The 14082-nt window shown below is 39.0% G+C and overlaps 1 protein-coding gene across 4 annotated transcripts in view; it reads left to right on the forward strand.

Moving 5' to 3' along the window:
• Positions 1–14082, forward strand: part of asap2a (ArfGAP with SH3 domain, ankyrin repeat and PH domain 2a) — a 60623-nt gene that overhangs the window by 28551 nt on the left and 17990 nt on the right. For 2 of the 4 annotated variants that reach the window (XM_079854404.1, XM_079854406.1), the window contains exons 3-10: positions 3223–3368; positions 3824–3898; positions 8235–8284; positions 8542–8568; positions 10870–10999; positions 11100–11185; positions 11880–11955; positions 12074–12160. In XM_079854404.1, coding sequence (XP_079710530.1) covers positions 3223–3368; positions 3824–3898; positions 8235–8284; positions 8542–8568; positions 10870–10999; positions 11100–11185; positions 11880–11955; positions 12074–12160 — 677 coding nt within the window. The remainder of the gene's footprint in view (positions 1–3222; positions 3369–3823; positions 3899–8234; positions 8285–8541; positions 8569–10869; positions 11000–11099; positions 11186–11879; positions 11956–12073; positions 12161–14082) is intronic. The other 2 variants (XM_079854405.1, XM_079854407.1) reach the window with 1 other exon arrangement.

Here is a 14082-nt window from a genome sequence, read left to right on the forward strand (position 1 = left end):
CTGGTATATCTTTGTATAACTGATTTTGAAGGTGACCCTGAAAATGGCTAATGTAGCAGTCATTCTGTTCCCCCAAAAGCTCATTCAGACAGCCACAGCACGGAAAGCTGCCTGCTAGGTTTGAGTTACCGTAAGGAAGGACACAGCTTGGATCCAAAGTTTTGTCATTGCAGACGAGCGGAAGATGTGCAGAGCTCATATGTCGCTTTAAAAACAAAAGCCAGATCCAAATGCACAGTCGGCCACTGCGGCAGAAAACAAGATGGGATGTTTAAAGTCCAAACACAGCCTGTGTTGAGGCTGTACACACACCGCCGGGCCTGGAGATTTATTGTCATAACATTAGCGGCGGCATCAGCTGTATGTGAAGAGCCCTACTGTGAATGTCAAACCGTGTGGTGATCACAAGCTCTGCTGTAATATTTAGAACCCCACATGCCTTTTTTTTGTAAAAGACTTGAACCGGTTAAAGTATTCACTGGGTGTGTTGAAAGTCCAGAAAACATTCTTTAGTGAAAAAATATTTGTAGAATGCAATGGGACTGGAATTATCAATGGGAAATTGGTAAATGAAGTCAGGAAAGTCTGCGGGCCTGTAATGAGATGTGATGAGTCACTGATGCAGCTGGTGGTTTGAAGGAACGGGTCTTTACAGCTCATAATCAGACACTCTCCAACTGCTCTCCTTCCTCTCCGTTGTCACGGCTCAGAATCTATCATAACTCTATCAAAGGATAGCCTAATTAATATCTTATATTTACTAATAATGATATTTAGAATTTTTAACAGGCACCGAATCCAGACCGATTTAGAATGGCCTTCCATTCCTAAAGATTGTACACTACCAAGTAGTTGATCGGAAGGAAACTTCTCCATTGTCTGTAGACAACATGGCATGTAGGCGAAGGAAAAACACTTTTACAGTAATCCAATGATATTCCTTCTGGTAACTATTTGCTAGAATAATGTGTTTGTACTTCAGGTTTGAAATCCCTTTGAGGGAAAGTAAAAAAGTAAAAACCCATTCTGTCTGTTCTACACTATTAAAGGGATAGTTCACTCAAAAATGAAAAGTAGCCCATGATTTACTCACCCTAAAGTCATCCTGGTATATGACATTCTTCTTTCAGATGAATACAATCGGAGTTATATTAAATAATGTCCTGGCTCTTCCAAGTATTTGTCTTAGCGACATGCTAACATCACATATTTTGGAATCAATTGTAAATGTTTGCACTTTTCCGCTAATTGTGTGATGCAAGTGGCCATTAAAGCCTAAATTTAGTCAGTTTTGTACTCGTGCGTTAAGTTATGCATACAGTTTACATGATGTACATTTCATCATCAGCATAGTATATGCGCAGCCCAGTTTTTCTAATCGCGCATACTCTAGTCTGTACACTCAGCTTGCACATGTGGCAATTTTTTTGGGCTAATTAGCTGGTCAACAAGGTAGCAACATATTGGCCCAAAGAAACTGAAGAAACGGAACAACAATGTTCTGCTAGTGATCACAACAACAATAGATGCCTGCTTTGAAGAGCAGTGGTGTGAGGGGCAGATACTGGACGAAGATGAAACATTCTGGTTGCGCAGGTGTCATGGTTGCATGCTATCAAATGCATACTTTAAAACACTATACATTCTCTAAGCATTCACGACTAAACTAAAGTATATTTTGGGCTTAAGACATTGCTGTATATGTTGAACATCTCAAATAATTTTAGCGTCGTGATGTTGGTTTAGAAGACATCTGACTATTCTTTCGGTATACAGTGAGGCAATTAGTTTTTTTTGGAAAACAGCTTTTTTTTTAAATGTTCAGTTCCTGACTACTACATTAGATATCAAGCTAATAGGAATCTGGACTCCCTGCGTTTGAACTGGAGTTAGCAGTTTTTGCTAATGCTTATACTGCACATTTGTGGTCTCGCTTGTATTTATCAAGTGTTTATTTATTGAAGCAGGTGTAGCCATTCATCAAACTGAATAGGCAATAGACATAAAGCATAAACAGATGTCCTATCCCTGCTTTCCCAGTCAGGTATAAGAAACTGTGGTTTCAATATTGAATGGAATCTCCTCAGCATATGACCTTCAGATATCCATTATCCTTATTAGCCTGTATCTAATTACCATGCCTGTTATTGTGACCTGGGCAGTGCTCCAAGTCTACTCAAGCACATGAGCGCTAAGATCTGCTAGAGTGCATCTCCAGGTCTTCCTTTTGTTTTTGTGATGTGATGTGATGTCGCCACATGACCCCAGTTCTGGACTAGCTTTAGGGTGATAGTGTACCACCGCCTCACTTCCTGTCCCATTGTGTCCTTCCTATCGAGATACAATAGGTCACCTAAAGAGAAAGCTCTCAAGCTAACTATCGCAGACTGCACTAAAACAAATCAGTTATGAATAAATTATTCATAAGAAGGTATATGTAATACTACTATGTGTCTATTCTTGGCGACAGTCTCTGTTTGAGGAAATTGCGCTGGATAACTTTAACTAGTTGTGGTGGGAAGACGTTCACCCACGAGGGAGTCTCGAAAAAAGCTCCAGGTGTTGATTACAAACACGTTGGCACGCTGACTAGCATCCCGACATTTTACGTCATGTCTGTACTTGTAAATTACACATTTTCCCTGCAGACAAACTATGGGGAGTTTGTAACATCACTGCATGAGTGAATTACATGCTTGCTTGTTTTTATCTTTCATGCTTTGCCCCTGGAGAGGATGACAACTGGGAGAATTAAGAGGAAGTTCTGGGTTTTTGTATTTGTTTAAGTTTCCATCAGGCTCTATCAGGGTCTTTTTGTCCTGCCATACAATAACAATGAACAGAGTGTGGAAAAGACTCCTTAAAACAATAAATAGACTATATTGTGTGTCGGTGGTTGGACAAAATAGATGTGAATAGGTGGGCTGTAACTGATAATGCTGGAATACAAGATGCCACAATCTGGAGGAAAGACAGCAACAGTAGGAAAGAACAATATGAGAGGAAGGAAAGCACGATACTGCGACTGCAAAGAATATTACAGTAGGCTTACGTGTGTGTGTGTGTGTAGACCTTAATAAACTTGTTCTTTTTCATTATTCCATTATTCCAATCTACATAGAATTTAGTGGCTGTTTTTAATTTAATGAAATTAGCCACAGTTTAAAACGCTTATGGATTATTTAAGTTTTGATGTAGACAATATTGACTTTCTGTTTGTAGCTCATGTGGAGAACGAGGAGCAGTACACTCAAGCTCTGGAGAAGTTCGGAGAGAATTGTGTGTACAGAGATGATCCTGACCTGGGATCAGCATTCCTGAAATTCTCAGTCTTCACCAAGGAACTCACGGCCCTATTCAAGAACCTGGTGAGGACACTTATTTTGTGTTTATGTGATTTTTTTATTTTTTTATTTTAATGTAGAGCAAATGGGTTTCAAACATATTACCTTTCAGCTGTTAATGTGCTTGGACCTCTGGGCCCAAAAGCTGATCTTGAGTCATTAGTCTACAGGGTGGATCAACTTTCATGAAGGTGTTTTAGCAATTACTAGTATTTTTACCTCAAATAAGTTGAGCTTAACATTTCAGTCATTCTGTAATTCATGATTTGGAATATTTTCTTGTTATATTTTGCAAACCTAATGAATAATTTCTCTAACGTTGTGTTTGTATGAATACATTGAATTTGTATTAATATTTCTCCCACTGCAATTGACTGTTTTGTTTCCTTGTGTCTTTATCTCTGATTGCCGTAATAAGAAAGACAATTACACAGCTGGGAAGACAGACATTTGTCTAACGCTGTGATTTCGCTCTCTAGTTTCAGAACATGAATAACATCATTACCTTCCCATTGGACAGTCTGCTGAAGGGAGATCTGAAAGGGGTTAAAGGGGTAAGTTCATTACTTTAGGTCTATAAATGCTTTTTCTCTGCTTTTTGGCAGTTTATCAGCAGCATATTGATCAGTGCTTGTCTCAAGGTGTTTTAGGCACATGCTAGTCAGCCAATACACAGTGGATGGATAGTATTCCTTGGCATGCAGATATTGAGTTTCATGCGTAATCACTTTACTTTTTGCAAGAATGTACACCATAATTCTCTTAGTTTACTTTTTGTGCATTTTATTGATGTTACGTTTTGTCAGAAATTGACAACTCCATCCTTGGAAATCTGTGTCGTTGTTCTTTTTTGGACATTTTATTAGCAATGCAACTTTTAAACATAATGTTCTCCAACGCTGTTGGTTGATTATGTTTGGCAGAAAGTCTAATACCAGTCTTAGACCCCTGTATGTCTGTTTATGCTCACATGAACACGCTTGAGCGAAAGACAGCTGGTAGCAGCTCTATACTGAACTGATTCTCAGAATGTTCTTTTAGGCCGCCTCAGTTTATTAATGTCCACTATGATCTCCTGACCTTCTCTGCACCACGTGACTCTGTCTTGTTAGCTCTAGGGGGGAATCTGATGTGATTTACTCCTAATGAGGCGCTTCACTCAGCTCCCTGTCTCGTTTCCCTGGAGACCTCTCTCTCTCTCTCTCTCTCTCTCTCTCTCTCTCTCTCTGTGATGGGGTTGAAAAGACATTCTGCTTGGGTGATGTGATTCCTTAAGTGTATGTGCAGTTTGTATGTGTAATGTGTAGTTAAAATGAAAGGACAGGTAATGGTTAACTGAATCAGTGAGACCCCTATAGACTATAATTGGGCCTTAATAGTGACTTATTGTAATGTGTTACACAGTGACCTAAGCGTTTCTCTCCATCTGAGGTAGCATTCACAACATCACTGCCTCTCAGCACTATTTCTCATACTGAAGGCCTTTTAACGGCAAGACGAAATGTTTTGATTTAAAAATTTGCTGTGATAAACATTTTAATTTGAATGTGTCTGCAAACTGATACCGAATATACGTATGCCGTCAATGCAACAGATATATTTTACGAAGAGATGTTTTTATCTGTTTTCCAAAAACTGGTCAACTAATAACATTCACGCTGTTGTTCACATGTCCTGAGCTGTTGCTGTTACATAAAAGTACGACTTGGTGGAACTCACGAAAAGAGTATTTTGTTAAATGATAATGAATAGTGGAGGGAGAATCTGCCGCTCTTTCGTCACTGTACTCTTGTACTGTATCTGATATTGTTTGATAAACACCATAGCGAATACATAAATCTGAATGCTGTTCGAAAACACGTAAATACCGTTTGACTTCCTTTCTGTGACAAACAGGTGTCAGAAAAGCATAGTTGTGCAGCTCTTTGTGTTCCAGGGTAACCTGGGTATTTCTGCTTTTCTTATAAGCGCCACCTACTGTCAGAGACAAAATTAGCATTTTCATTCAGCCCTTTTGCAGTTTTTTCGTATTGGTTTGAGCAGACAAATCGCATTAGAAAACCATACTGTGTTTTCTTGCAGGCCTTTAAGGTTTAAGAGTTTGTTAATAGAAATGTTTTATTAAAAATATATAAAATTGTATTATTTTTTACAATTTGTATTATATTTTTTAATATAAGAAACTATAAAGTCACAATAACAAGAAATAGTCAAAAATAAATGTGAGATATAAAGTTGCAGTTACCTTTCTATTTTTCTATTCTGGCGAACTGTCTGGATTAAAATGATTGGTTAAAATAAGTAAGTAGTTCGGCCTCAACCCATGCAGAAGCATCAGATTCTCATATAAATCCACCTCTGATGAAGATGTAATTCCTGCTTTGTGTCAGTTTCTTGTTGAGTGATTGGGAAAATACTGGCGGCTGCCTCGATTAACCTGCAGGTATGGAATGCTAATGGTCTCAGAAGGGTTTGCATCAGCATTGTGCTTGATTCTGAGCACAGTAGGGGACTGCCGCTAATGGGTGGAGATTACAGGCCTTGTCTTGGGCCATCATTCCAGTCATTAACCTGAACTTGTGCCTCATTAACCCGTCAACAAATGGATCTTTTGAAATGAAGTGTCTTTGGTGTCATTACAAGGTCATCTGTTTTGTTACCTGTCTTTGGATCCACAGTCTGTTAAATATTTATAAATCAAAATGAATGCTGTACAAAGTGTTCACTGGATACACTGGATGTTAATGAATTCAACCTTGATGTAAATGTTACGGTTTGTAATATGTCAGAAAGCTTGACCCCAACGTTCCCTGTTCATGAGTTGCATGTTTTCAGAATTACAATCCTCATAAAACAGACGCACAGATAAGCTGACATCATGCCAAAACCCCTCAACTTGATGATGCTGCTGTCTTTTCCGCATCTATTGTCTTACAGTGTGTGTTTGTGAATGACACATCCTCTGTTCAGTCAGTCCACTGACTTTGCTGGAGTAGACGGTTTTGTGGGCCTCAGAGGGAGTGATGTCAGCGTTGAAGCCCGCTGAGCTGTGAATCCCACCCACTCAAGCTTTTTTAGACCCCTCTGGCTGATAGATGATGCGGTCTCAATGTCCAGGTGATGGCATTGTGACTCAGCTTGTTAGAGACATGTTCCCTGGTGCTGTGTGGTGAGGAATGATGATTTATAGTTCAGCTCAAAACGGTGTTTAATGTCAGAAATGTGCCAATTCAAACCTCAAGAATGGTCTTAAAAACAGCAGCGGACTAGACCTGCATCTAACCACCATTTTAGTATTCGGTTATAGAAGACATTATTCGAATATAGAAGTCTATATAATATGTGATGTTATTGGGTGCAAAAGTTGATACAAATATAATCCTCTTCCAAAACAATGGAAGGGTCACAATGGGATGCTGGTGGAGGAAAACATTTTCTGACTTGCTCCTCCAAAATACCCCAAAGTGGCTCAAGAAATTTAGGCCATGTGAAACGTTCAACTTCACTTTCATGTTCATCAAACCATTCTGTCACAAGTCTTGCTGTGTGAATTGGTGCATTATCATGCTGATACACGGCACCACCTTTAGTGTACAATGTTTGAACCATTAGGTGCACATGGTCCGCCAGAATGGTTCTGTAGTCCCTGGCAGTAACGCCTCCATCAAGCACAGTAGGGGATGCCATGATATTGTAGCCCAGCAAATGAGCGAAATGAGCCAGCGAATTGCACACCAATTTGTCCTCTGTTGAACTCTCCCATTATGTTGTGTGGATTGCAATATTTTATGTACATCTGTGCTATTGTTCATCTTTTACTGATGGAATGTGAAATTGGTGAAGATCGGCCACCAGGCCGCGCATATATAGGCATGAAACCTCCAACACTATATTCGCCAGAGTTTCAGTTTCATTGTTCAACCCCTGTATAGACATACAATATATGTAATTTAAATTAAAAAAATTGCCACATCACATCTCTGTTTGAATGGGCACGACACTTCCTGTCTCTTCTAATTCATATTACAATGATTCAAGTTTGGATGTGTGTTCTTGAACTCATTTTTCTTGTCAAACTCCTCTTACTTGAGACATTTTGTTGGCACAGATGAGACTGTTTTCTGCAAAACTCAAGCTGCGTGTAACATCTGTTATGGAAGCGCATTAGCAGAGTGCATAGGACTCTTAGGAAGTTCCTCTGCAAACACAGCCTTCTGTTATTAGTGTAAACCCTCGGTAGAGCTGCTGCAGAACGCTCTGTTTGTCCAAGCAGAGAATTTCCCTAAAGCTTTCAGATGATGTCATTACAAAAAGCAGCAACTGGCATTATATCAGGTACTTTCTTTATGAGCATGACATCATGCGTGATGATGCACACTGAGTTTGGCAAATGAGTGGTGATTTTATGCCACTATTCTGCTAATCTAAGCCTCAGACGGCATTGCCATTTTTGTGCAAAACACAAGCTCCAATCTGATTGGCTGGCTGATGCATCCAGTCTAAACAATCTTGATAATTTGCGTTAATGTTCCTCAATGCATTCAACACAGCCAATGAGCTAACATCGAATTGTATGGCAATGCTGAAGGCATATCATGATGTTCAGAGGAAAAAACATTGCATAAAATTCTACAACCTGGACCAGACATTATGCTGATAGTGAAACGTCTAGCTCTGTGAGACAACGCTGTTGCAAGGCCTGTTTTTCTTTAGTTATTTGGGTTACACTGTGGAAGTCAAAATGAAAGTTGAGTCATACGTTTGTCTAATGAAAATCCTCTCTCTCTCTCTCTCTCTCTCTCTCTCTCTCTCTCTCTATCTCTCTCTCTCTCTCTCTCTCTCTCTCTCTCTCTCTCTCTCTCTCTCTCTCTCTCTCTCTCTCTCTCGCAGGATCTCAAGAAGCCCTTTGACAAAGCCTGGAAAGACTATGAGACTAAAGTGTAAGACATTTTCAAATAATCTAAAACCATTGATTCATGCGTGTTTACTTATGTTTATATCTTAGTCTGAAAATTAATCAAATTGAAAGGAAGCATCAGTTTCCCTAGTGTCAAAATGAGGGATCAGTGCCGCCCAGCACTCTGGATAATGAGCTGTCATTGTGACCACCTCACTTCCTGTCCTATGCTATCACACTGATTGTTCTGCATGCCACAATGTATGACATTTATAGAGCACTTCTTATATATTTCCCAAGCTGCAAGGGACATTCTTTACTGAAAGGGTAATATATTTTCTTATAACACATTTGATTAATTGATTTACCTTTAAAGGCAGGTGCTTTTTATGGTCCTGTCTTTATAAATATCATTGCTGTTTTCCATCATCGGCAGTTTGGCTCAGTCAAATACATGTTTCACTTGCCCATCACTGGATATAATCTCCGGTGTCTGATTGTGACCGATACCTTCATGTTTCCAGACAGAAAGAAACAAAACCAGCCTCTAATGTGACACTGGCCCTAACTCCATTAAACTGGTTTTCATCGTCACCACCACTACAGTTTGAGTTCTCTTCAATCTCTGTGTCTGTGCAAAGCTTTCGGCTTTCTCGCAAATTGCAGTTTGCGTGGCAAGCTTCATTAGTGCAAATGTCCTGCTGATGAGTATGCTAGAGATCTCGCTGTGTTTGTGTAATAGTCAGAGAATATGAAAAAAAAAAAAAAAATGTGGTGCCTCGAGAGAGCAGGTGAACAGCAGGAAACATCAAATCACGATTCATATTTACTTCGTTTGCGTGTGTTTCTTTCTCCCAAAGATGAAAGCAACACTCCACCATTTTATGTTAATTTATTTTTAACTGGTTTGATATTGAACATGATTTGTTTTCAGTAAAAATGGTGGACTGTTCTTTACAGTCACCCGTGGAAGTGATGTGCTGGCATGAGGGAGTCTGTTCAGACTCATTTCTTCCATCTGTCAGATGTACAAATGCAATACCTCATTGTAAGTAATCATTGTCGGGGAAGCTACTTTGAAAAATGTTAGCTTAAAAAATATTAAATAGGCTTTCATATTTACGTTTTTTATTGTTACCTGGCTTTTGCAATGAAATTAGCCACAAAAAAAGTTTGACTACAGAAAAAAGATTAAAAAAAGAAGAAAAGAAAACCTTGCAATGGACTTGTGGAAACATTGAGTAGTGCAAATTAGTCAGCGAGTTTCTGAAACGGTTCATTGAATTAAAGTTTTCTTTGGAACCATTAAGTAAGTGTTAGAACAGGTTCACTCAAAGTGAATCAGACTTGACATTACAGTTTTTACGTAATACTGCAAGCAAAAAAAAATTCCACAGGTTTCTGGAAAAGCTACATTATTTTAAACAGCTGATCTTCTGTAACACTATCAAAAAGTGTAGTTAAAGGAATAGTTTGTCAAAAAAAAAATTCTCATTATTTACTCACCCTCATGTTCTAACAAAGCTGTATGATTTTCTGTCTTCTGTGAAACACACAAGATATTTTGAAGAACATTGGGAACCAAACAACATTGAACCCCATTGATTTTCATTGCACGAAACAAAAACCAAACAAAACATTTTTTAAAAATAACATATTTTGTATTCTGCAGAGGATAGATGTGCATAGAGGTTTGGAATGACATGAGGGTGAGTCATTTTTTTTTCGTTTGGCTGAACAATCCCTTCAACCACTAAGGGGCCATTTACACAACACCATGTTCAACTTAATACAGAAAACGTATGCGTTTTGACTGTTCATTTACATGAAAACAGCGTTTTGGGAATAACCCCATTATCGTCTCAAAAAAACTCAAATTTGTAAAAACGGTGACATCATGTGCATGCATTTTCAATGTTTCTTTACAAAGTGACATCTCCAACTACTGGCCTGACATGCATAATACAGCGTTTTTAGTCGTTTTCGTGGATCCGTGTGAACGGGGATCATTTTTACAATGTTATCGCCTGTACACAAAAAAAACGCTAAGGAAAAACTTTTCCATGTTTAGTACATCAGTCGTGTAAACATCCTAAAATGTATTTATATTTCTGGGTGAAAAAAAAAAAAAAGCCTTTTTTAAGTTAATAGTCTGGCTTCTCCTCATCACTAAAATACAGAAATCAAAATTGTTGTCAGAGGCAGCTTCTCATGCTAACACATCACTTCATTCAGCGCTTGATGCATTTTATCGCAATCCTTTTTTGCCTTTACCTTTTCTAGTTTCACTGACTAGAAATGTTTTGTACTGGAAATGGCTTCTAGTGTTCAGCCATCTCCTGATCACATCTCCATGCTAGGCTTCAAACTCTGAAAGCAGAGGTTCCAGAAATGGCCACTCTGCTTCATGATCGGCCGCTGGAGCTGAGAGCGTATAATGGCCTAAACCAAACGCATGAGGCTCTCTCTGGAATCCTTCCCAACAGAGGAAATGCTGCATCCGTAACGTGGGGTACAATATGCCGCTGGAGCATATGGAAAAGAATGCCCTGCTGCATGAGTGTTTCCTGTGCGTGTGTTTGTATTTGTGTGTCCGAATTTTCAAGTTCGTCTGTGTGTTTGGCGCAGTTCTAAAATAGAGAAGGAGAAAAAAGAGCACGCCCGACAGCACGGAATGATCCGGACTGAGATCAGTGGAGCGGAGATAGCAGAGGAGATGGAAAAGGAGCGCCGTTTCTTTCAGCTTCAGATGTGTGAGGTCAGAAGAGACTAATTTCATTGGAGAATCCTATTATGGTGCTGTAATAGGCACTTCCTGTGCAGTGTGTGCTTCAGTCTCCTCCATTGGTTTGTTACAGTACCTCCTCAAAGTCAACGAAATCAAGATCAAGAAAGGTGTCGACCTGCTCCAGAATCTCATCAAATACTTTCATGCACAGTGCAAGTAAGTCTGGCCACATGCCAACGTTTGTATTAAACAATGGCCATCATAAGGGCCGGTTCACACAGAACACAGCGCTACTTTTCTATTGTTTTTCTATGTGAACACGTGCAAGACGGACATATTTAACCCTTGCATTTGCGTCTCGCATCTTTTGCGTGTCACATTCTAAAAATGCGGCCACAAATTAAATTGTTCATCTTTTTAAAAAAAGATTGCAGGAGACTCCCAGGAGGCGGGGTATATGGCGTTTCAAGAGCATGCTTTTTTTTACTGTTCCACTGACCTTCAAAAATGCATTCTGTGTGTATCGGCCCTAAAACACCATTTTTGGGCATAAAAAGGTGCAAAACGTAAAAAAAAAAAAAAAAGGTAGGTAGGTAGGCAGCTCACTAGTTTATTATATTTTAAGGGGTGTTTAAAGCAATTAAAGGGATAGTTCAATCAGAAATGAAACTCATTTACCATTTATTCATTCACATGTGGTTCCAAACCTTTATGACTTTCTTTGTTCTGTGGAACACCAACAAAAATATTGTGTTCTAAAGAGTGTTTTTTTCTTTCCTTTTCTTTTTTCGTCCATACATTGTCAAACTCAATTGAGTCCAGTGGACTCAACTGAGTCCTCAATTTGAACTGAAATGGAGCCTGTGTTTAATTATTTAGAAAATAACTGGCATTTTGTCTTCTGTCATAGCTTCTTTCAGGATGGTCTCAAAGCAGTGGACAACCTCAAACCCTCAATAGAAAAGCTCGCCACAGACTTGCACTCGGTGAGAGATTCACAGATAAAAAGCATTGCCATACCGGGCCCTAAAGTGGCTCACACCACTGATCTCAAGATCAGTTCTCATTTTTAACTTCTGTTTCCACTTCTGATTATGTCTTCAGATCAAACAGGTACAAGATGAAGAACGCAGGCAGCTAACCCAGTTACGGGACGTGCTAAAGACATCTCTGCAAGTGGAGCAGAAGGAGGTTAGTCCTTTCTCAAATCAAATCTCTCACAATTCACCGCAATAGAAAGACCACAACACGATTCACAGTGCTCTGTGATGTGTTTGATGTGTATCGGTTAAAATGTTTTACTTCTGCTCAGTCCTTCTCTCAATAAACATTGCATTGAACTGGTGATCAACCTCTACCGCATCATCTTCCTGCCAATTTTCTCACCCTTAAGCCATACCTGTCAACATTTGGGTACCAAAATACGGGAGACCTGGGGGGGTTTCAGTTCAACCACATGCGATTTCATGTCATCTATACATTACACACCCCATCGCCAAATCATAGAAAAATTCAGTTAAGACAGTTGTATTCATCTTAACAATACACAACAAATCAATATACAGAAAAACAGATTTCTAAAATAAGGTATAGGCCACAAATCTGTGAGTAGGCTACAGTTTGCAAAACTGAACAGGTGATGTTGTGTGATATTTAGTTACTGTAAGAAACTGTTCCAGCGAGTGGAGTTTACTGGTACTGAATATCACACATCACCTGTGTATACTCCCATTAACAGATTTTCACTGGAACTGAATATTACATCCAAATATTGTTATGTAATCAATCAGCATATTGTTGTGTTACTTCACCTATTGGAACAGTATTTCACAATTTTTCACAGGTACTGAATATTACAAACAACTATTGCAAAAGAACGATTTACAAAACGACAATTGCGAAAGCGTGCACGGATTATTAATTTGTTCACTGATATCTTGTACGTAGTTTTTTTTTTTTTCTGTATAGTTTTATTTTGTTAATAAATTTTGCATTTTATTTAGGCTTTCTCGTGTGTCCCTATTTTTGTTGTGTCCCTTTTGAGCCACGGGGCGAAACGGGTACGGATTGAAAAACCAAAGCAACTGTACGGTTTACAAATCTGAGCACAGCTGAGACTTTTTCTCTGGTACTTTTGGCGTGGGATATTTATTTCCGTCAAGGTCAGGCTGCGATGTCAAGTGTATTCCCAGGAATGAGTGATGCGCTTTCCGCTTTTAAAGTTTTATAAAACAAGTAAGATATGGCTTGAATGGTTTAAGAGCATTAGCAAGAATAAAAGCGCATCATATAATGTAACGCCATGCAGCCAAAGGATGACAGAAAAAAACGGATGCTGCGTTAATTGCGTCAATATTTACTTACCACTGAGACTTTTCCCATTTCTACCAGTAACGCTTATTCAACTTCCCGCGTCTACTACCTGCGCAGATATCGACGGCACAACTGGGTTGTAGGTTGCCTGGTTGAGCTCACAAATGGGTTGAAATTTGTATGATGTGTTGATTGCACGAGTAGGATGGGTTTCATACAAGATCTGGCAACTGGACAACCTTTGAATAATATATTGATGTGATTTATTCATATAACGACGTTTGGGCCTTACAAATTACTGGAGTTTCACGGGCGAAATAACAAAACGGGAGGGGGGCGGGAGATGGGTGTGAAATACGGGAGACTCCCGGGGAAAACGGGAGTGTTGACAGGTATGCCTTAAACTTTAGTCAGTCTCGAGACATTTAAGTGTTTTCTTGAGCAAGTAGCTTTGGCATATATGATTACAGACATTAAGAGATTATACACATTTAATCTCAATGCAAATAATCAGAAGTTAACAATCCTCTTAACTCCACGTGAACAACTAAGGGTTTTATTTGTCCCGCCATCTTATTATTACACTACTGGGTTACACCTGACAGCCCTGTTTATTATAAGAGTGCACAATATATCTGGGATCATAGTGTTTTCAACCTATATATTTTATTTATTGAGTGTGTTTATTACTATAGGTGTGTACAATATATCTGTGATCATGTGGTTTCTGACAATTTAAACAGCCTTGTTTACTAACTAAAGTGTTACACAATATATTTGTGATCGTGGTTTTTTAATTC

The sequence above is a fragment of the Squalius cephalus genome (genome assembly GCF_949319135.1).
Source record: "Squalius cephalus genome assembly, chromosome: 20".
Taxonomy (NCBI): domain Eukaryota; kingdom Metazoa; phylum Chordata; class Actinopteri; order Cypriniformes; family Leuciscidae; genus Squalius; species Squalius cephalus.